A 23,156-nucleotide genomic window follows, 5' to 3' on the forward strand; every position below is an offset into this window, starting at 1 on the left:
CAAGTCTCCTTATAAAAGGTGTTCAACCATTTTCTCCCCTTAATGAGATATTCCGAAAAAAAAAAAAAAAGTGTTTCTTTGTTTTTAAAGGAGATTCCAAATACCAATTTTTACGTCTGTAAACTTTTAAGTTTTTGAGATATAGATATCCTCATTTTAAAATTTCACCCCCCTTTTTACCCCCTTAGCGACGGAATATCCAAAAATCCTCCCTTAGCGAGCACCTACATGTTAATATGAATGTATCTCCAAAATTTCATTTCTCTATGTCCAGTAGTTTCGGCTCGGTGATGAAATTTATTTTGTGTGATGATGAATCAGTCAGTCAGTCAGGACAAGTTATTTTTTATATAGATGTTGTGTATTCAGCCCTAAGGCTAGTTTGATCCCCCACAGCTCCGCCAAGGGCTGTCATAATAGCCTAGGCATCACTGTAGAGGTGTACTAGAGGAATGAGGTAGTTTCCCGTTGCTTTCCTCACCGAGCCAAAAGTTGCTATTACATATCAGTCTGCGAAGCCCACTGATATGGATGCACCAACCGACCCTATGAGCGATATTTTCACACCATTCATAACAGGGACTGGCTGTATAAGGAATGGCATTACTAACATCACTCATATCTCAGTCACTTTCATATTGTCATAGCCAAGGATGAGACTTAGACAGGTCAATGAAAGTAGCAAATTTATTCTAGCCCATAGCAGAAGACATAGTGCACTGTAAACACTACATCTTGCCAGCAAAGGCATGTTTTATTCATATACTAGCAAATGTATCCATGCTTCACTACGGTATTCTACAATGTATATGGATATCGAAGTAAATTACTGTACATGAAGTGAATAAAAATTTTTTAAATTGCATGTCTCTTGGTGTTATCCGAGAAAAAGCATAGGGAGGTCCGCAGACGTTGTTTCCAATGTGAAAAGTGCGAGTTGCAGAGTTGTGATGATAACGACAGGTCCACTTGTCTGCCGCAATTCACTATGCGTAACGTCAGTCACATTTTGATGGGTAAATTTGTTTATAATCGGGGGCACCTATACCTAATGATAAAGAGAATCAGGTAAAAGAGTTTTTAAAAAATGCACGCTCCCTTGCCTTCTGCTAGTCAAATCAAGAAGGGGATTATGCATTACAATGGTACACAGACGTTGGAGGACTACCCCATTCCTATTGCTAGTTAAAGTCGATGTGGGGAGTACTGATTACAACAGCAGACGCCCTCCTGCTGAGAGCCACTATTGATTTGTAAAGTATTAATTACAATGTAAGACACACCCCTTACTAGATCGCTACAAATCGACTTAAATTAATAAATGTAGATCGACATACGGAAGTATATGCATGTTCACCTTCATTTACAGAATAACTGCTGCTAAGCGATGCATTCATATTGAAAAACGGATTGTATAAAAAGATGACTCTGGCCTCATTTAGCTATCTAAATGGCTGGCCCTATGATACTTCCTCGTATCTCATCTATTTAAAGGCAAGATTATTTTAGAAACGTTGAATAGGGTTAAATTTGTGTAAGGTTTTCAAACAGTGAATTACTTTTCAGATACTTATGCGACAGCTTCAAACATAGAATTTTGCTGGGTTGGCCAATATTCGTGTAGAATTTGATGATCCCATCTTTCCTATAAGTGAATCAAACCATCAATTATACGTGTGCAAAGTGCAAAATTTAGGTAAATCCAGAAATAGAGCCAAATTTAACATAAGGGATAGATATATGACAAAACATCACAGGACCAAAGTTGTAGATCACTCCAAATTGAACGGAGATTGTGCCATCCGTTTTGTGATATGACTTACCATTTAGCCACCAAATACCTCGAAAGGAAGGTCTGCACCGTCAATAAATTGCCTCCATATTTCAATTTTTTTGGGGGGTAAAAAAATAACATTTTTAAACATCTCGTAAATTTTCCATCTGTTACAGGCAAAAAGCTATAATTTTTCCAAATTTCTATTTTCTAACTTGTCTGGGAGATTGTGCTGCCATCTTAATATGGGGGAGGGGGTAAAAAATTAGGACTTTCAGGAAACTTTTAAGCCCATGAAACCTATAGGTTATCGCTCAGGATAAATATCACCGACTGCGTTCTTATGCAGATTTGAAACTCCCAACGTGTAGGAAGTAGGAATAGATGATTCCTCAATAAGATTCAGATATCAAGACTGAAGTGGTTTGGTCACGTGAAGAGGATGCCAGTAAACAGAACTGCAAGGAAGGAATTTGACAGAAAAGTAGAAGGAAGACGACCCGTGGGAAGGCCACGAAGGAAATGAATAGATTTAGTTAAGAACGATGTACTGCTGAGAGGTCATGATTGGGACAAGTTGGTGGAGGAATACTGGTACAAGGACAGGATGAGATGGAGGAGGGTCATATACCACACCCGGGAAACTGGAGATGGTTTAGGATGATGAAAGATGATGATGATGATAATAAAATATAAAAATTGATTTGACATGAGTAAACACAACTTCTTTCAGCTCTCCTAATTTTTTGACAGTTTGCACATTCAATAGTTTGCCAGAGTGGGGACGATATATTTAAAGATGTGAAGATACACTTACTTTACATAATTTCTACAGAATCTATATTTAATATTTCACAAATTTCTACGTTAAATAGTTAAGTTGGTATTGTTTTTCACCAGGTAACCTGTCCTGCTAACAGTAGTACTTCTAGAATAATGTTAAAGATAATTGCTGTATCTACAGTAACTCATTTTACAAACTCAGTCTATGGCTATCTCTGGGAAACATGTAGATGGATGAGCATAATTCTTGTTGATTTTCAGAGTGTAGTTTTAACAAGATTCTTGCAAATTTATCCAGTGTAAACAAATGTACTAGAAATTATAAATGGAGTTTTATATGTGTGAATAATGTTTATGAACAATCATATGGTATTTCCTAATAACATGTACAATAAACTTAATGTTGAGGATGTTGTCCATGGTCCGCCTTATCAATACTCACATATGTAACAATTAATTAATTCACAAATTTATTTTAGGTACATGTTCTGAGATTTTTCAGATCACTTCATCAGCCTATTATGCAATATCAACATAACATATCAAGGAACCTTTCCACTCTATATTACTACATTCCACTTAAAATTTCTAAAACCCTGGCTGTGTTATTAAAATATTACATGGATACTCGTTACAGGATTATACTCGTCATTGAAACAGTTGTCATAATTTAAAAGTGTGCCATATTTCTTCACTTCTGTTCGGAAGCTCTAAACTGCTGAAATTGATAGTTCATCTATCACTTCATGTTGTTCCATTGCCTCTTTTTACTTTTATGACCAATCCAAATAAAAGGCTCTTCCACTGATCCTCTTCTGTTTATCCTATGTATGTCCAAGGTGGATCCTTGTTGTTTTTCTATTATTATTAGTCAGCCATGTTGCCGCTCCCAATCTACAACAGAGGTGCTCACGCTGGGCATTTTCCCCCGCGAGTGCCCAGCACTAAGTCGGTGGGCAGGCAGGCGATGAGTGTATGCTATTCATCCACAATGACGTTATGTCAAAAGCCGTGACGGTTGGGCGAATTTCTCCCAATCACTCTCGATCACTGTGGCGATACACGAGTTTGAAATGAATGAATAATACAAATTTAACTTTTTAAGAAATAGAAATACTGTCATTTCCATCCAAGGAATTGTAAATTGTAGCTTGTACGCTTAAACGGTTTACCTTTCTAAATTGTAAAACAAAAATTATAACATGTTAGTGTTCTTTGAATGTATAAACATAAGAAAATAAAACTGACTACATCAAGCACAGCATAAATCATACAGGAATATCTTGAAAAGTTAGGTTTTCTTGCGATTATGTAATAGACAAGAAAAATGTTCCACCGATCAATACATTTATTGTGAATGAATTATTGCACTAGTACCGGTTTCGACCTATCTTGGCCATCATCAGCTAGCACACAAATTTACAGTCATAGGACAAAATTACAAAAATGTTACGTAAGAGCATCCGGATGTCTAATGAAAAATGGAAGTAAAATATATTGCAGTATGTTGCGTTAAAATATCTCTGATTAAAAGTGGTGATGGTTAGAATAAACTAAAACCTATTGATTGAGCATGGACATGAGTACATAAACACATTAAAATATATATGCCACATCATAAGACACTAAAAAATATAGCACATTAAACACATTAAAACATGGTATATTTTAAAGATGTCTATTAAAGTTTGAGTTCATGTTGCGTTGCATTCATTCTTCAATCCTCTTGTAGTTCTTGTGTTGATTAAGTTGTATAGGTGAATATCGAGAATGTTCTATGGCTGATATACTTTGTATTGGTATGTTATAAGAACTCTTGTCATTAAAATTTGAAAATTGAGTATTGTGCAATTTAACTGTTGATGTAGTCAGGTAAGATTTATATATACAGCAAGATAGGGTTTAATTTTAGAGCAGTTGGTGGTGACACTTCTCTCGTCTATGCACGTTATATGGTTGTTATCTGTAAAGAAAAGCTAATATGAGTATGGCGTATGTATGAAGGAATGCCTGGATGTGTGTGTGAAATGAAAAAAGTACTTGCTGTTGTTGCTGTGGAGGTTGTGTACCGATTTGTTTGGAGATTTGTTGTGTTCTGCTATGAGTACGTCTGGGGCTCATGTGAGTTGTGTGGAGGGATGTTGGTGGAGGGGATATAGTATATATATATATATATATATATATACTATAACTAATATCTTTAAGAAGCACAACCTGAAAATAGCATTCAAAACCACACACAACAGCACCAACACTATACACAACACCAAAACAGTCAATAATAATAATAAATACAACCAATCAGGTGTCTACCGCATCAAATGTAACAACTGTGACACAAGCTACATTGGACGTACAGGTAGAAACTTCACCATCCGTTATAATGAACATATAAATGCAGTAAAGCACTACCATTTCTCATCAATAGGCCAACATGTAGAACTATCTAAGCACAACTTCAGACATCAATAATGACATGATGATATTAAACATAAACTCTAAGGGCCCCCTGCTCAACATAACCGAAGATTTCTATATTTCTTTGGATCAATACGCTAACCCCAATCATAACATTAACGACATTACAGAGAAAACCAGTACCATCTTTGACAAAGTCATTCCTGCAATAAAAAATGACTATCTCAAATTAGTAAACACACGTCATAACAAACCGACGAATCACAAACCTAACCCCGCCCCTACCTTCACAATAGCCACTCCTCCATCCGCTCTACCAACATCCCTCCACACAGCTCACATGAGCCCCAGACGTACTCGTAGCAGAACACAACAAATCTCCAAACATATCGGTACACAACCTCCACAGCAACAACAGTAAGTACTTTTTTCATTTCACACACACATACCAATACAAAGTATATCACCAATACAAAGTATATCAGCCATAGAACATTCTCGATATTCACCTATACAACTTAATCAACACAAGAACTACAAGAGGATTGAAGAATGAATGCAACGCAACATGAACTCAAATTTTAATAGACGTCTTTAAAATATACCATGTTTTAATGTGTTTAATGTGCTATATTTTTTAGTGTCTTATGATGTGGCATATATATTTTAATGTGTTTATGTACTCATGTCCATGCTCAATCAATAGGTTTTAGTTTATTCTAACCATCACCACTTTTAATCAGAGATATTTTAACGCAACATACTGCAATATATTTTACTTCCATTTTTCATTAGACATCCGGATGCTCTTACGTAACATTTTTGTAATTTTGTCCTATGACTGTAAATTTGTGTGCTTGCTGATGATGGCCAAGATAGGTCGAAACCGGTACTAGTGCAATAATTCATTCACAATAAATGTATTGATCGGTGGAACATTTTTCTTGTCTATTACATTGAATCCAATCAATACGGAATATGAAACTTGTAAATAATAAAATTCTTGCGATTATAGCGTTTTTTTCTTAAATATTGTACCCCATTCAGCGTTTTTTCTTAATGACAATCGAACGTCACTGTTCTCTTCCTGCAAAGTGCGTTCGCCCTCTCGCTTCACTGCGCGTATGCTTGCTACGTAAACTGCCCGCATTTACGTCACACCAGCCCGGCAGCACTGGGCTAGCCTCAATAGCGCCCAGCTGAGCACCTCTATCTACAAGCAAAAAAATAGTCAAAATCATAAATTCTGATGTTGTCCTTCTCTAGTCCCATTTTTGTATGGGGTTGGTTGTGAAGTGAGATAAACCTTCATAGCGAGTTTTTATGACTGGACGTTCTTCCTGACATCAGCCTCATCAGAAGATTTAATGAGATGAAATAAAGGACAAGATATATGATAGTAGAAAGAGAGAGGGTGAAACCCGGTGCCCGCACATAGCCTACTCCTGTCGAATAGCACCAAGGGCGCTCAGTGCTTAACGTCACCAGTAGGGTAAACTTAATATTCATCTTGATCCTGATTATTTTCTTGTTTCCTTTTGTTTCCTCAACCATATAACCTCAAAAATGGAGTATACTTCTCAGAATGAATTATAATTTCCAGTTAAAATTAATCACATCCATAAGATACCAATCTACTTTGTACAGAAGATTCTAATTTTGAATTCCAGGAATGTAAAATTATCTCACTTAATGTTTTAAATCTGTTTTTATATCCCATATTTTTGAAATTGTGTACTATACTGTGCTGTATTATGAATAATTGCTTATGGTCATACATTTTTTTCAGTGCAAACCGTATAATGTTTCGGTAACCTTGGCTCTACCTCCAGACACAGATACTCCAGGCTTCGCCAATGAAGAGAAGACAAAGCCCCTGGAGACTCGTTTGATAAGTCAGTCTGCAGGACTACTATCACCCCAGGTGGTTGCAAAACAGCTCATCAAGGATACAATGGTCAGTGGTTTCAGTATCATTTATTATAAAAATTAACAGAGTACTCATGCATATCTCAAGTACATTTCTCTTCCTGTCTGGGCTCTTTATTTCTATTCCTCTGAACCATTCCATAATCTTATATTACACAGATTCATAAACAACCTTTCCTACATTTGTGAGTTTTGGCTTATGGAACTTCGGTGTTTTGGCAGGTGAAAATAATTGCGACAGTTCTGTAATTTGATACAGTGTAACTATTTGTATCGTGGAATCGAGTGCCATTAACAAATTTTCTATATTTTGTTTGTGTGCTGTATAATTAGTGAAATAGCACCAGAATCAAAGAAAAACCAGCTGCAGATTGAGCACAGGACTGCCATCCCAACAGAATACACTGTGAGGAAAGACATATGAGATGCTCCAGTCTAAGGTATTCATGGAATTAATCGTGAGTACTGTAGTAGACAAAATTGTGATGAATGAATATATAATTGTGCACAATGTGCAAAGAGTAAATATAAATCAATCTTTTGTACAAAACTATTTAAGGGATTCAGTTCGCATTTTGCATGTCAGGGCGTGGTATCTCTCACATGGTTCAGTACATCTTTTATATGCGCAGCCTGCACCCGGCTCATGATATCGTTTCACACCACAGTGCTTGGAGTGAAAACCATGAATGGAAAATCTTGTACCTATGTGCTGCAGGTTGCATCCATTCACGGTTGATCATTGCATCTGCTGCATAAAACTTGTCACATATAGCAGTTTTCTTTACTTTTAGACATACCAGAATATCTAAGAATGCTGGCATTGCGGGTAGCAGAAAGTTTAGACGTAGCTCCTCAGTGAATAAGAGCTCTCTAGCTAATTCATGTGATACGAGACAGAGTTAGTTTAGACAGAGTGCTCTTTTCAGATATGTTGGTTCAACTTTTGCTAATTGTTTCATCTGTTCCTTTTGAAGGCATGTCCACACATTTTCCAGGCCGTATACAACTGCTGATCTAATCTTCAAACCGAAAAGCTTTATGACTATTGTGATGGATAATTGCCTGGGAATCTAATATTATTCATAGCTTTGATTTCATCGTTCACTCAGGTGTAAGCTGAAATTGTTACTCGAGTCTGGAAAGTCACTCCTAAATATTTGAAATTAGTCACTGCTTTGAGTTGATACTTCCCTATGTAGAAAAGGGACTTGCTTCCCTTCTTCCTGGAAAGTCATGGAGACAGTTTTGTCTTTGTTCATTTTCATCTCATTGCATTGTGCCCATTTTCTGAGGTCGTTGAAAACTGCCTGGAGCTGCTTGTGCAAGGTTGACGTCAGTGCCATATCATCTGTGTACATCAGTAGCCTTATGTCGTCCTTTGTTATTGTCGTAATGCCTGCTGTAGCAACTATGAAGAGGAGTGGACTGAGTGACCTTGTAGAACACCTGTTATTTGTTCTATCAGCTGGGATGTAGTGATGCTGTTGTCAATCTGTATGTAGTCACTCTTCATTATGTCTCTGATGAGAGATAACTAGTAATGGTGTGATTTAATCAATCCCTCCAGTTTGTTTTTTAGAATTGTTCTGGTGATAATGTCGAAAGCCTTTGTATAATCTATAAATATGGCATGAAGTTTCCCCTCTCTACTGCTAGCACTGCTTTGATGTCATCCTGGAGGTATTGTATGGTATGATTGACAGACCTACCTCTCCTAAAACTGAACTGGGTGTCTGGCAGTTCACCGTCCACCATTTTGATCAGCCTTTTACACAAAAGGGTGGTCAAATCTTTAGAAGCCTACGTACTAACATGTTGCCTATGTAGCTATTTGGCCTCCCATCTCACCTTTGCCCTTGTAGAGCATTTTCACTGTTGATTTTTTCCAGGACTGAAGTATCTTTCCCTGTCGCAGGCACTCTTCAAAAGATCTAGGGGAACCTGGGGTAATTAGAACGTTATCATATATATACCATATGTAGGAAAATAAAATACAAAATTGATAGGGAATTACATCTTCAGGTTGTTCAGAATCTGTATGTCACATTTCATTGGTTAATATTAATTGTTAATGAATTTATAAGTGCTCATATTTTGGCATGACCAAAAAGTAACTAATGATATTTCTGCATTCCCACACATTATACAGTGTTACTCAATTTGTACAAGAGTTTTTCTTTTCTTTTTTCAAATATTTGTGTTAAGTACCATTTTATAGTTATGATTGGCACAATTTTGAGTTAAATTTGTTTAACATTAATTAATTCTGAAATGTGTTCTAATTACCCGTATGTACTTGAACTTTGGGGTAATTGGAACATTAAAGATCTGCAATAAATTTACAGGGGGTAAATAGAACATTTACGGGGTAATTAGAACATGACCAAGTGTGTAATCTTTAGGGCTAAGTTCTTTGCTATCAACTACAGCCTGAAACAAGCATGGAATAACATTTTGCTGGATTGGAACAGGAGAAATCCAGGAGTCAAACTGCCAAAGCATATGTTTGGACCATACCTTGGAAAGTTATGCACCTCCAGTTTCAAGAGATCATATTTAACTTCAGGATTTGAATGTACAGTTCGTTTCCTTTTGAACAGGGAAACATTTCCAGAAGAAGATTATGATCCTTTGGCTTTAACCCACTTTTTAAGACAAAAGCTGTGACAAACATTCCTGCTGTTTCTGCTGCCAATGGCACCAATAATATCCCATCAGTACCAGACCCTGAAGTGTCAAATTCTCCACAACCATTCGTCCCATCAGTAGCAGTCCCTGAAGTGTCAAATTCTCCACAACCATTGGTGCTGGTTCCAGAGATTCCAAACGCTTAACACCAAAGAGTATCAGTATCTGTACCTGAAATTGAAAGTGTCATTAGAGAATCCTTAAGTAAGAAGCTTAATCAGGCCCAGAATAACCCAACACCTCAACAAGGAGTTAGACCTAAACGAACGAAGTTCACAGTATGGTGAAATTGTGACCTCCGAAGAAGCTCTACAGAGAATAAAAAATGGCAAAAAATCAAAGGAGTCATGCAGAAAAAAAACAAACTGTAAATCCATTCCTCCTAAGAAAACCAGGAAGGCAAAACTAAAATATTTCACCTCATCATCTGATAGTGATCAATAGAGCCCGGATTTCCATGCAAATACATGTTTTTAAATAAGCTAGTTACACTTCTCAAACTTTTGCAAATATTAGTTTTATGGCTTAACGATTCCAAATAACCATTCTTTATCCGTGCATGTTTGCATGTTTTGGCCTTTTAAGAAAATGCATGCATAATGCATATTTTGAAGATTTTGGATGTAATAGCGAATATTTGGATGTTTATATGGCATAGAATGACATTTCTTCTAACTTTGGTGCATATATAATGTTAACTTGGATGATAATGCATTTTATGAATTTTCGTTTGCAGAATTTGGGACCATTTTTCCACGTTATACAGTATGTCTATTACTGAGAGACGAGAATGTATTCCTGGCATCCTATCTGATGACCAAAGTTAGTACATACGGCAGAAGTCCTATAATCCAATTAACAAAACACTTTCTTATCTGTTGCTTGAGTAAACATTGATGTAAGCCGTTAGTCCCCAAGTCAATCTCTGTAATTCTTAGGAATTAGTTGTCCCAGTTATACACTGCTATGAATCGAACCTTAAATTGTGCATTACTCATTGACAGCTCATTTGGCGGCTCATTTGTTGTATCTCTTGTATCACACTTCTATGACTCCGCGTTACTGAGATAGCAGCTTACAAACCTTGATTTTGCACTGAACCCTCTTTTGTTGTTATCATGAAATATCCTACCCGGAACTCTTACTCATCATACATCTTTGTTATCACAGCATGCAAACAATACCAGTTATTGAGGACATTCAAACGTGTCTGCAGTCATCGCATGGAGAAGTAGCTGCGGCAGCTGCGGATACTGTAGGTCGAACAAAGTGATCCGTACAAATCCTAGCTTTGAATTCATCAAGCTTATATAAGACGGATTGTGGTAAAAATGCAAAAGACGTACAATTTGACCACAATTTGTCCCAAATGTCTTCATTTAAGTGTGCACCTGTCACTTCTGCTGACGTAGAAAGATCATTTTCTGTGTTTACGAATATGCTGACAGATAAAAGACGATTGGCAGAGATTACTGAGAAACTGAATTTTGATAGTGCATATTTTCCGGTTTATTGTGCATGTTTTGCCATATTATAGTGCATGAATGCATGCATATTTTGAGATTTGATAGTGCATGGAAAGCTGGGCTCTAGTGATCAGGTTTCATATGTAGATTCAGGTGACTTTGCCTGGATAGAATCATCCGATAGTGACAAAGACACTCTTTGCAACATTTCTTCGGAAAACATTTGTAACGATAAGTATTACAGTGTGTATTATGACCATCAGTGATATATTGGTAGGGTTTTGTGCACAAACAATGATAAATCTACAGCACATGTTTTTTTTTTTTTTTGCTAGTTGCTTTACGTCGCACTGACACAGATAGGTCTTATGGCGACGATGGGACAGGAAAGGGCTAGGAGTGGGAAGGAAGCGGCAGTGGCCTTAATTAAGGTACAACCCCAGCATTTGCCTGGTTGAAAATGGGAAACCACAGAAAACCATTTTCAGGGCTGCCGACAGTGGGGTTTGAACCTACTATCTCCTGAATACACAGCACATGTTAACTTTTTGAAAGAAGTGATGCCAGGATTATATGACTGGCCAAGAAAAGATGATATCGGAGAAGTTTTGAAAAGATATATATTTTATGGCCCTATAAATCTGATTGGAAATGGTCCATTTTCAATCAGATCAACAAAAATCATAAAACGTAAGTATACGGAAATGAGACAAAGACTAAATCATAAATGAAAATAGTTTTGTTTCGGTTATTTATTATGCAGTGCTCTGAAAATGTGATGTATTTTACCCAATTTCAAATTTATGTTGCTCAAAAACCTGTAAAGATATTTCAATTCCTTGTAAATATGTTATCTTCAAGTGTTCCTTCACATTTCTGTGTAATCTAATATTGTCTGATAATGAAAATGTTGCTTAAAAAAACAATAAAATCAGCTCTGTGTGAAAAAGTGAAAAGCGTGTATGGATTTTAGTCTTTTCATGATAAGTCCTGAACAAGTGATTTATTTTCAGTAATATTCTCAGGGCAGATGAACAGAAAGTACAGTATGTTCCTATAGGGATGTACTGAAACACTACCGATAGATGTCTCACGTGTAGTACCCGGTATGTGCTTGTCGATCGTCATTTGTTTGTGTGTATTTTTAATGGAAGTTACTTAGTTAAATGCTGAAGTTAAGGATTTAATATATCGTTACGACAACAAAGACGACAAGAAAATTGTGATGCCTGACTATTGCTGTGTCCCAATGTCCCAAAATCAAGGTCGACCGTATTCATACCATTAATTTTCTAAGCAAGATGCTTTCCGTAAAAAGTAGTTGCATGCGATTCGTAGGCAGGACCTACGAAATAAAAATATGACTCCTAAAAATATGACTCCAGACTTTGGTCTGCTCGAAACATTTTACAGTTGAAGATTATGTCATTACTGAAACTGGTAGTACATTCTTAATATGACCTATTTCAATAATTTTAGGCGAAAGACGAAGACTTAAGGAGAATGCTGTACCTTCGATATTTTCATGGTGTGGCACCGGTACCTTGGAAATAACTCAGAGAACAAGAAGATATAGAAGTAGGAAAACAGCCATAACACCGTGTGCGATACGGTACCCTGAATCACACAGTGACCTATAATTTGACGCTAGAACACCATCAATTTCAGACTTCCTGAACAGGAAATAACTCATTACTTCCAAATTTGAAATTTTTATACCGGTATTTGTCTTTTGGTCCGAAACAAGATCCTGAAACTCGTGCGCTACACGGAAATGAAGTTCAGTCGTACTGGATGTAGCCCCAGGCACTGCTGTCACATCAATGTCGTGCCTTATGTACGCCAATAACCGGCAAAGAAAAGAAAAAATACTGTATTTGGAATGTTTTCAAAATGTTATTTGTACTTTAAGAATTCAATCTTAACAAAAACGCTAAAAGAAGAAGGACTTGCTGCATTTATTCCTTACTGGTACCTATCAGTCAACTCTTGCATTTTTCCGGATACTTTTTTGTCCCTTTTCTTTAATTCTGCTTCCAAATCGGCAATCGTCATTGCACCTATACCATTTCCCGTCTTGTTGAAAACATTAGCAGAATATGGTAACTCCATTTTAATGCATTTAAAGCAAAAGTTTCGTTTCGATGATCGCAAATGTAGGAATACTCCATATAAGTCTCATGTAAAACAATCGAGCAGCGGAAAGCACATACCGGGTATTACCATTACGCTGCCTAGCGGACAAGTTTTGCATGATACATCCCCATTATGCCCTCGTATTATACACTGCAGGAATACCAGATTAATTCTACTTGTTCCAATAACCCCGGTTGGGGTAAATAGAACACTGAAGTACAGGTCAGGTGAAAAATGTAAAAATTCTCCAAAATATTATAATTTATAGGTTGTCAAAATTACTAAATAATCTAGAGGTCACAATAAGTTCATTAAGCCCTATTTGGTGTGTCTCATTTGTTTAGTTTGATATTTATTTGTGTTTCATTTCAGAAATATTCTCCTACTTACCCCGGGTTCCCCTACCATAGATATTATAAGTAACGGTAGGGCTGCTTTGATGTGTTCGTTGTGTATTTTATGCAGTCCACAGGCTTTACAATCTTTTGAGTGTCGAATTATTCCCTTAATCTCTTCGATGATGAACAGCATAAGGTCCCCTTTAACAGATAGCGGATAATACAGTGGGCATGTGCCTCTTTCCTGTTGGATTGTGCGCAGATGTGCTTTCCGCACTTCTGGTGGGATATTCGTGGGGGTATTTTGGCTGTTGTGGTCTGAGTGTTTGTTATAAATCACATTCAGCTTCTTCTATTTACCTCCTTTCTTATTTTTCCTGATATCTTTTGTGGGCCTCTTGAGTTACCACTTTGTATTCTCTTCTTTTTCTCACATAGTACTTCAGTGAAGTCTGTGTCTGTCTGTCAACTGCTTGGTGCAGAGCTCTCAGAGTAACTTTGCAGGCTTCATAGCAGGTTTTGTTGAACTAGGGTTTTGCTGTTAAGCATGTAACTTTTGTGGGTTTTAGTGGCTGTATGTAAAACTTCCTCCAGTTTTAGAGCTGCTTCATCAATGTCTTCTGCTTGTAGTGAAGTTGCAATTTGCTGATTATCCTCTTCAGACATTAGCATTGCCATGGCATCCCATTTTCACACCAGGGAAATGCTGGGGCTGCACCTTAATTAAGGCCACGGCCGATTCCTCCCCACTCCTAGGACTTTCCTATCCCGTTGTTGCCATAAGACCTATCTGTGTCAGTGCAGTTTAAAGCAAATTGTAAAAATACAAAACAGTAGCATTGTGTTTATCTTCCTTGAGACCCTAGAGACTCTAGAGAGGTTTGCATGATGGCTCGCATTCTGCAACTGAAGTATAGTTACCACTGGTAAGTGTTTTCTAAGTGGATCCTAAGTCACTTTTTGTTCCAATACATTGAATTTCGAGTTTATGAAAACAAGGTCAGTTGTGCTAGAGCTGTTATGACAGATGATGTAGGTTTTGAGATTCCTGATGTTGATTAGCTTCAGTTCTTCTGTTTCCATGAATTCTAAAACATCTGTTGTTTTTCGTGACCATTGGTCTGCTCGGCAATTAAGATCCCCATTGATGATAGCATGATCTGGTAATGTGCCCATTGACTGGCTCAGTTCATCAATTATTTATTCAGTCATGGCATTTGGTTGGAAGTACACACGTATAACACACATAATCTGGTTCCCACAAGCTAATTACGTGATCTATGTATTATGGAGAAAGACGTGAAATGTTCTTTAAGTTAGGCCTCCTTAGTGGTCATTTTTCTGCCAGAATGTGAGCTACACAGTGATCATTTGGTTGCCACTGTGATTGTGGGAAAGTTTCTAATAGAATTACCACACAAAATTATGGAGTTTGTAATAAAAAAAACTGGAGGAATCTGTGCAGTTCAGTATAAATGTTAAATTTATGTGAAGACTAGAAGGAACAGATTGCTCAGAGAGATAAAAAAAATCAGAACTGAAAGCAGAAGTACATAAAATCCAGTTATGATCAGTTGGAACAATGTCAGTATAGCATGTGTGGCATTCTGCAGGATTCAAATGAGGACACTGACAATCTGGTACTGAACATTGCACATGGCATTGGTGCTGAAATAAAACTGTGTGATACTGACCAGAGCAACAGGGTTGGTCATAAAAATGGTAATAAAATCCGGCCCACTATTGTAAAGAAGACAAGTTATTGCACCAGGAAGGAGCTATTTATTAAAAGGAATCTGAAAGGAGCTCGTGTGATAATGTCTGCCAGGCTGAAGGTTCTGAAGGCAGCTATTTTAAAGTTTGGCATCAGAAATGTTTGGACTAGTGATGGTGTAATCCTGGTCAAGAACCCTGATGGCAGCATGTAGCACGCTACACTCTCTCTCTCTCTCAGATACAGTGAAACCTCGTTAATTAAAAATCGTTCGGATGAAAAAATTTGTTTTACAATGACGTGATTTCCAATTAACTGCCAACTCATAATTCAGAAATGCCAACCCTTGCAGCGTCACAGAATATTCCAAGACTGCATGCAATTAACCTTGATTCACAATTTAACCTTTCAAATGCCATGAATAAAAAACTATTTCCAAAATTTATTCATCCAACAAGGCACATTTACAGTATTCAAATAATGCTTTTGTATAACTCACTGGGAAACATAACCTCATGCAATGAAATTAAAAAGAGAAAAGAAAAAGGATTCAAAGACGAGGAGAAATCTACACTGGCTCCTCTGTGCAAGTGCTTTATTCATTGGATTACTGTACTGTATGCATTTTAGATGCCTTGTACTTGCATGGAAAGTACCCGATGCTCTTAAAACATCGTGCCTTATCAAACTTTCCAATGACGAGGGGAGAAAGTCTCTCCCTTCTGTCTACATTACAACACAGTACAGTGACTATCCTTGTACGATTTCCCGCCATTGCAGTTCCCTCGTAATTCAGAAATGCCAGCTCTTGCGGCGTCGCAAGACCCATTAATGCATGCAATCACCTTGATTCTCAGTTTAAACCTTTCAAATGCCATGGTAAACACTATTTCTGAAATGTATCCAACAAGGTGCATTTACGTTATTCAAATAATGCACTTGGATAAAATGCAGACAAACATAACCTCACACAATAAAAACAAAAACAAAAACAAAAAAAACAACAACAACAAATTCCACAATTCAAAGACGAGGACAAATATTGCCGGCTCTCCTGTGCAAATGCTTTCTCCCTTGGATTACTGTACCGTTTGCCTTTTTATATGCCTTGTACTTGCACGGAAAGTGCCAGACGCCCTTAAAACTTCGTGGCTTATCGAACTTTCCTATGGCGAGGGGTGAAAGTCGCTCGCTTCCGTCTGCATTACAACACAGTACAGTCACCCCTACCCTTGTACGACTTCCCGGCTGGCACTTCTCTCCTTTAAAACTGTAAGTCCTTTTGGACTGGGCATTAAAAAAGTGCAGTTTCACCGGCACTGACAATATTGCTCAGTGCATATGAATTGATTATATGAGCCATGCTCTTTCGCCAATTGTCGGCATCGCCAGTGTTCGCAGATTATGTTTCTCCACACACCGCCTGCTACGTGATATTGTGGCATTCCTTAAAATGCTGAATACAAAAGAATTATGATTTCACTTGAACTTAGCAAATACACACTGCACACTGTAGACACTGAAGGGAATGAAAGTTAAAGTGCAAAAACTGGGCAAGTTGGCCGTGCGGTTAGGAGCGTGGAGCTGTGGGCTCGAACCCCATTGTCGGCAGCCCTGAAGATGGTTTTCCGTGGTTTCCCCATTTTCACACCAGGCAAATGGTGGAGCTGTACCTTAATTAAGGCCACGGCCGCTTCCTTCCCATTCCTAGGCCTTACCTGTTCCATCGTCGCCATAAGACCTATCTGTGTCAGTGCGACGTAAAAAAAAAAAAAAAAAAAAAAAAAGAAGAAAGAAAGTGCGGAAAGCTACCCCTACAAGTTCTGGAAGACGTGTTTTTTCATGATGCAGAGAAATTTTGAATATAAATTACTCTGTAAAATACTATTTAAAAAAAAAAAGCGTAGACAGGCTGAGTGGCTCAGACAACTGAGGTGCTGGCTTCCTGACCCCAACTTGGCAGGTTCGATTTTGGCTCAGTCCGGTGGTATTTGAAGGTGCTCAAATATGCTAGCCTCGTGTCAGTAGATTTACTGGCATGTAAAAAGCACTCCTGTGAGACTAAATTCCAGCACCTCGGCGTCTCCGAAAACCGTAAAAGTAGTTTCAGGGACGTAAAGCCAATAACATTATTATTAAAAAAAAACTAGTTAGTTTTGTATTAAAAGTCTGAATTTCGGTAATGGGACCGACATTGTTCTTCAAATTATGAATTATCTGTATTTCGAATGAAATAATTTAAATAACTTGCAAAACCATACCTCATGTTTCCGTCAATGAGAGCTGCTTTGAATTAGGCGAGATTTTGAATTAACCGATTTTGAATTATCAAGGTTCTACTGTAGTCAAAATAGATTTTGAAGATGATTATGTAATGCACCAACCTCTTTCAGGGATGAGTTAGGGCATCAGAGATAAGGATTGCATTAGTAGATTGAAAAAGATTGCAGAAGGGAAGAGTTAATTAGAAATTTTTCACACTAATATTAGAATCATAAGGAAAAATAACACTTTAGATTTTGTATTGAAAGCATATGATCTTAGATTTGATGTAACAATTTTAGCAGAAAGTTTGTCACCGAGTAATGTACTGTAAATATAAGTAACCACGACATGTACAAATCTTATTGCAGTGAGTGTTCATTCAACAAGCAATTAACAAATGTGATGTTGTATTAATGGTTAAAACTGGTTTGGATCATGAAATGGAAATTCTTGAGTACGATGACTTTCAATTTCTCAGAATAGTTAATTAACTATGATAACAAGATAGTAGCCATTACAGGAGTATATTGGTCACATGAATATCACAAGCAGTGGTTGCTCGGTATATTAGATTATGTTATCCCAGAGCGATGCCATGTTGAAACTGAACTGATAAATGGGGACACAGATAACATGACTGTGATGAATATCTCAGTATTTTGCAAGATAATAATTTCCAGTCCTTAATAAACCATCCTACCCATAGTATCTGATACAAGTATATCGTCTATTGATCATGCTTTGATTTAAAGTAGATTGAGAAATGATGGCATTCTGTCTGTTGTCTCTCGGAGTAACATTCCTGATCATTCTCGTATAATAGTAAGCCCTAGCATTCAGAATGCCTCAATCCCTAGAAATATTACATGAAGTAAATTTAACATGCCAAATATACAACAATTTTGACATAACTGTTTTAAAATAGATCATACTGAACTCAAAAAAACATTTAAGTCAAATAAATTCGGGAGATATCTTAAATAGCAATGATTTAGATATTGAATTCGATAAATTAATGAACACAGAAGCTGTATGAGCATGCTGTGCAATTGAAATCAAAGGAAGTTTAAAGAACAGAATGGATTATGGTTTGGTGAAATCTATTTATTCAAGATACAGTTTTTATCAACTGTATTTAAAATGTGAAGATAAATTGGAAATTATAGAACAGTACAGGAAATATAGGAACAAATGAAATTATCTAATTGTGAAAATGAAAATGGATTATTACAGGAATCTGATCAGTAGCAATGGAGTAAAGATATTGGCTGTAATTGATTAATTGATGTACATCTAAAATCTTGATTGGATGATGAGATGTAAAATTTCAACTGCTTATTATTCCATGACTCTGCCTTGTGGTCGTCCACTGTCGAGTGCGTTTGTTGGGATGTGGCCACTGTCTATGGTGGTTGCGTTTGGAGTGATGCTCTGTCTAGGCATTTTGGCTCAACGAAGTTACTACTTGCTGCCCTAGTTACGAGGCTGAAGAGGCTCTAGAGCCTCTTATGTAAAATTGTGTTTTATTGGTGTTAAGTTATTTTTAAAATTTTTATTTATTCTTCAATTAGGTGATTATAAACGTATAACTTTAAATTCTGTTGTTTTAAAACCTACTGTGAGTTGTGCTACTATTTAAAAAGGATTCTTTATGGACCACTTTGTTGGTAAGTTTTGAAATACCTTTTTTGTTTTTTAAAGAAGGTATCTTGTCTACTATAACAGTCTTGGCGCATGGAGCGTTTAAACTAAGAAATAATACAACTAAACCTGTGGTCACCATAATTAGTTGATGTTGCCTGGTATTATAACTTAAAGACTGTTCTGAGTGCAGCTAATGTCTAATATCACATTATTATCATTCTTAACCCATCAGCGCCGACCTCTATACGTGGTATAGACCCTCTTTTCTTCCGTAGCCGCCGACCTCTATACGTGGTATAGACCCATACAGGGTTTCGCATTTACGGCTATAGCGCGAAGAGTTTTTGAGTTATGGATATGCAAATTGTTTTGTTTCCAAGAAAACATTTTTGGGTTTATTAGTGTTGTAAATAAGAATTGAAAATCATTAAAAGAAGTTGTTTTTAAAAGGATAAGTATTTGTCAAGTAAGTCTGAGCACTAATCTCTGCTTTTTTAAAACGTCTGTTTGTTTCATTCTTTCCCACAGAACAAAATAAAGAAATTCTGAGAAGTTTGTCTTTTCGCATGATGTTCTGTGCTCTAATTTTCCATTAAGAGTGCGGTTTATATATCATATTGTCTTTATTTCTCAGCTTGTAATATTTTCTTAACTCTCCACGAGCGCACTGTGTAGGCAAGAGTTAGTGCTGCTTTTTTTCATACGATACGAGAACCACTTGTTCATGGTATATATCTTGTTTGAAAGACGATGTCTCGTCCTTTTATCTGAAATATGTATTGATTTGGTTTTTTCGTCATAAATGTTATTCCCCTCATTCAGTTTCATCCTGCTGCTTTCGGTCTCGCTGTAGCTTCATCAGTCCGTGTGACGCGCCGCCCTCGTTGGCTAACTCCAGCCGTGGTTTGACTGACAGTAACATGCTTGAAATATTGTATAATTCAGATGAAAGTTTAGTCGGAAGTATTAGTGACAGTATTAGCAGCATTGATAATGAAATAGATGATGTGGCTGTAGCGGATGCGTGGTAGATGATGAAAGTGATGATGAGGAGGAACCAGTACTTGGAAATTTCGTGTGGGAGGCTATGGATAATTGTACAGGTCAAAGGGAAGTTTTCAACAGTGAATTCAGATTCCTGATTTCTCTAATATTCAGACAAGTCACAGGGACAAACATCGGGTTCAGCTGATGGAAGGTTTGTTTACAAAATATGCTCGCTCGGGCTGGAAATGAAATATTCAAGGCTGGCGCGCATCAGATAATACAGTTCCAAGGTTGCAGAAAGACATTTTACCAGGAAATTAGCACTCAAGAGGGAGAAATCCAAACCTCAGAGACGTATCGTATGTTCAAAACACGGTGAAAAGACGACGTCTGTGTACTGCTGCCAGGAGTGTGACTTGGGTCTCTGTCTTGAAGAGTGCTTCGAATTCTACAACATGAAACTAAATTACTAAGGAAATGTGAAACAATTATGTAATTATCTGCATGTACATAGTTCTATCATAAGGAATTCCAAATTTTGTGCAAATTGGGCTACTCTTATACTTGTAACGCTCGAAGTGAATCAATGTATTTCAGTCGCGCAAAGTTGAAATCTCTTCCGGTCGCGGGGTATGAAGCTCTTTAAATAGCTGCGACGCTGAAGGGCTAATATTTAAATTTGAAGGACTCAAATGTGTACTGCTTAACCTAATTTCTTGGTAATATTATTACACGTAGGTTCGTTTAGTAGCTAAACCCATTCATTTTCTACAGAAAATTGCAGTTGCTATTTGTCCGTTTGGGGCCTCGTTCTCTTTAACGTAATAGATTTATTAATTTTCTCGTGACTTCTATTCTTGTTATTGTTGTTGTTGCATCATTTTATAACGGTTATACCATTGTTGTTACAAGATGATGTGTATTGATAAGATAAGACATGCGTTGCGTGACCTTTATGAGTTTGTTATTGTCTGCCGGAAAGCGTTGTTGATTAGACGCTTGAGTTATGTATACATCAAGTTTTGATTGATGCTGACTGTGTTTACTAATACCTCATATTAAATAACATTTTCGGGGAAATTTAAGAAATGTGATCTCTACTATATTTCTTCTGTTTTATTTGTGGTGGTGATTTTGCAAATATTAATATTTTTCTTGAGTGAATATACAGTGTTTAGGCATATTGCGGGCTTGCAAATTTTCACGTTTTGTCTTTTGCCTTCTGACATTCAAGGTGTTTTAAATTGGTTGGGATGTTTCTCCTTTCTTTTTTAATTTTCTTGAATTTATTTTGTGTGACCTACTTTTAAAAGGGATTTGTAATTTATTATGCACTTCAATCTCCTATTAGAAAATTTGGTATACTGAAAGATGTACCCCATTCTTTGTCATCGTAGTGCACCGTACAGGGTACATCATTCGTATTGTGCCTTTTCCCTCACTGCCTCAAATACTCCGGCTAATAATCTAATATAAAATGTTGGATAGACAAATAAATATAATCATCTCCTAAAAATTCAGGACGACACGCAGGTAAGAATAAAATAATTACATCAACTTAGGTCTGTGACCAAATCATATTACCATCATCTGTATCTGCAAAAAAAAAAAAAATCATTTGTATATTCTATCCCATCCAACATGTGCATTCATTTATCTACACCGATATTGGCTTATTTCGGTGAATAACACATGAGAACCATATTTTGTTATCAGATCATATATTCGTTCGTTGCACAATACCTTTCAGGGATACTCATTTCAATTAACCTTTTTTATCGTGGACTCAACTGAGAAATGCATAGCCTTTTCCCCAAATCCGTCCGCAAAACCAATTCCAATTAATTGTAGCCAACAATAAAATAGATCTTTGACTTTATCTATTGATTATTTATACGTACTCCATCTAATATCTCTTCCAATAATGAATTGAATAAATAACAAGAATTCCGGTTGAAATCCTTATCTCCTATTTTATTGAAAGTTCGTTGTACTTGGAATAAAGTATAATTACAATTACATATTCAGTTACACTCTTAGGAATTCCAATTCCAAATTGAAATACAATTCAATATTTTCTTATCATATAAAAAATCGTTGACATTAACATTACAATCTCGTTTCAATATTTTTGAAATATTAATAATTCATCGAAATATTATTGAAACCTTATAAAATATCCCCTAAACATTGTCGAGATGTCATTGGAATGGTTGAAATACCTTGGAATGTTGGCAAAATAATGCTTTAGATATTCCTTAAAAATTGTTGAAAAGTCACTGAAGTGACTGAAGCACCTTGGAATATCAGCGAAATCATGTTTAGATATTCCTTAAAAATTGTTGAAAAGTCACTGAAGTGACTGAAGCACCTTGGAATATCGGCGAAATCATGTTTAAATATTTCTTAAAAATTGTTGAAAAGTCAATGGAATGACTGAAGCACCTTGGAATATCAGCGAAATCATGTTTAAATATTCCTTAAAAATTGTTGAAAAGTCACTGAAATGACTGAAGCACCTTGGAATATCGGCGAAATAATGTTTAGATATTCCTTAAAAATTGTTGACAATTCAATGAAATGACTGATGCACCTTGGAATATCGGCGAAATAAAGTCTAGATATTGCTTAAAAATTATTGAAAAGTCACTGAAGTGACTGAAGCACCTTGGAATATCGGTGAAATAATGTTTAAATATTCCTTAAAAATTGTTGAAAAGTCACTGAAGTGACTGAAGCACCTTGGAATATCGGCGAAATAATGTTTAGATATTCCTTAAAAATTGTTGAAAAGTCACTGAAGTGACTGAAGCACCTTGGAATATCGGCGAAATAATGTTTAGATATTCCTTAAAAATTGTTGAAAAGTCAATGAAATGACTGATGCACCTTGGAATATCGGCGAAATAATGTCTAGATATTGCTTAAAAATTATTGAAAAGTCACTGAAGTGACTGAAGCACCTTGGAATATCGGCGAAATAATGTTTAAATATTCCTTAAAAATTGTTG

General features: G+C 36.6%; 1 protein-coding gene across 2 annotated transcripts in view; it reads left to right on the forward strand.

Annotated features, from left to right (window-relative positions):
- The window catches only part of Kdsr (3-ketodihydrosphingosine reductase), a 97,127-nt gene that overhangs the window by 36,852 nt on the left and 37,119 nt on the right, over positions 1–23,156 (forward strand). For both annotated transcript variants that reach the window (XM_067149084.2, XM_067149093.2), the window contains one exon: positions 6,765–6,932. In XM_067149084.2, coding sequence (XP_067005185.2) covers positions 6,765–6,932 — 168 coding nt within the window. The remainder of the gene's footprint in view (positions 1–6,764; positions 6,933–23,156) is intronic.

Source organism: Anabrus simplex, chromosome 1 (assembly GCF_040414725.1).
Source record: "Anabrus simplex isolate iqAnaSimp1 chromosome 1, ASM4041472v1, whole genome shotgun sequence".
Classification (NCBI taxonomy): domain Eukaryota; kingdom Metazoa; phylum Arthropoda; class Insecta; order Orthoptera; family Tettigoniidae; genus Anabrus; species Anabrus simplex.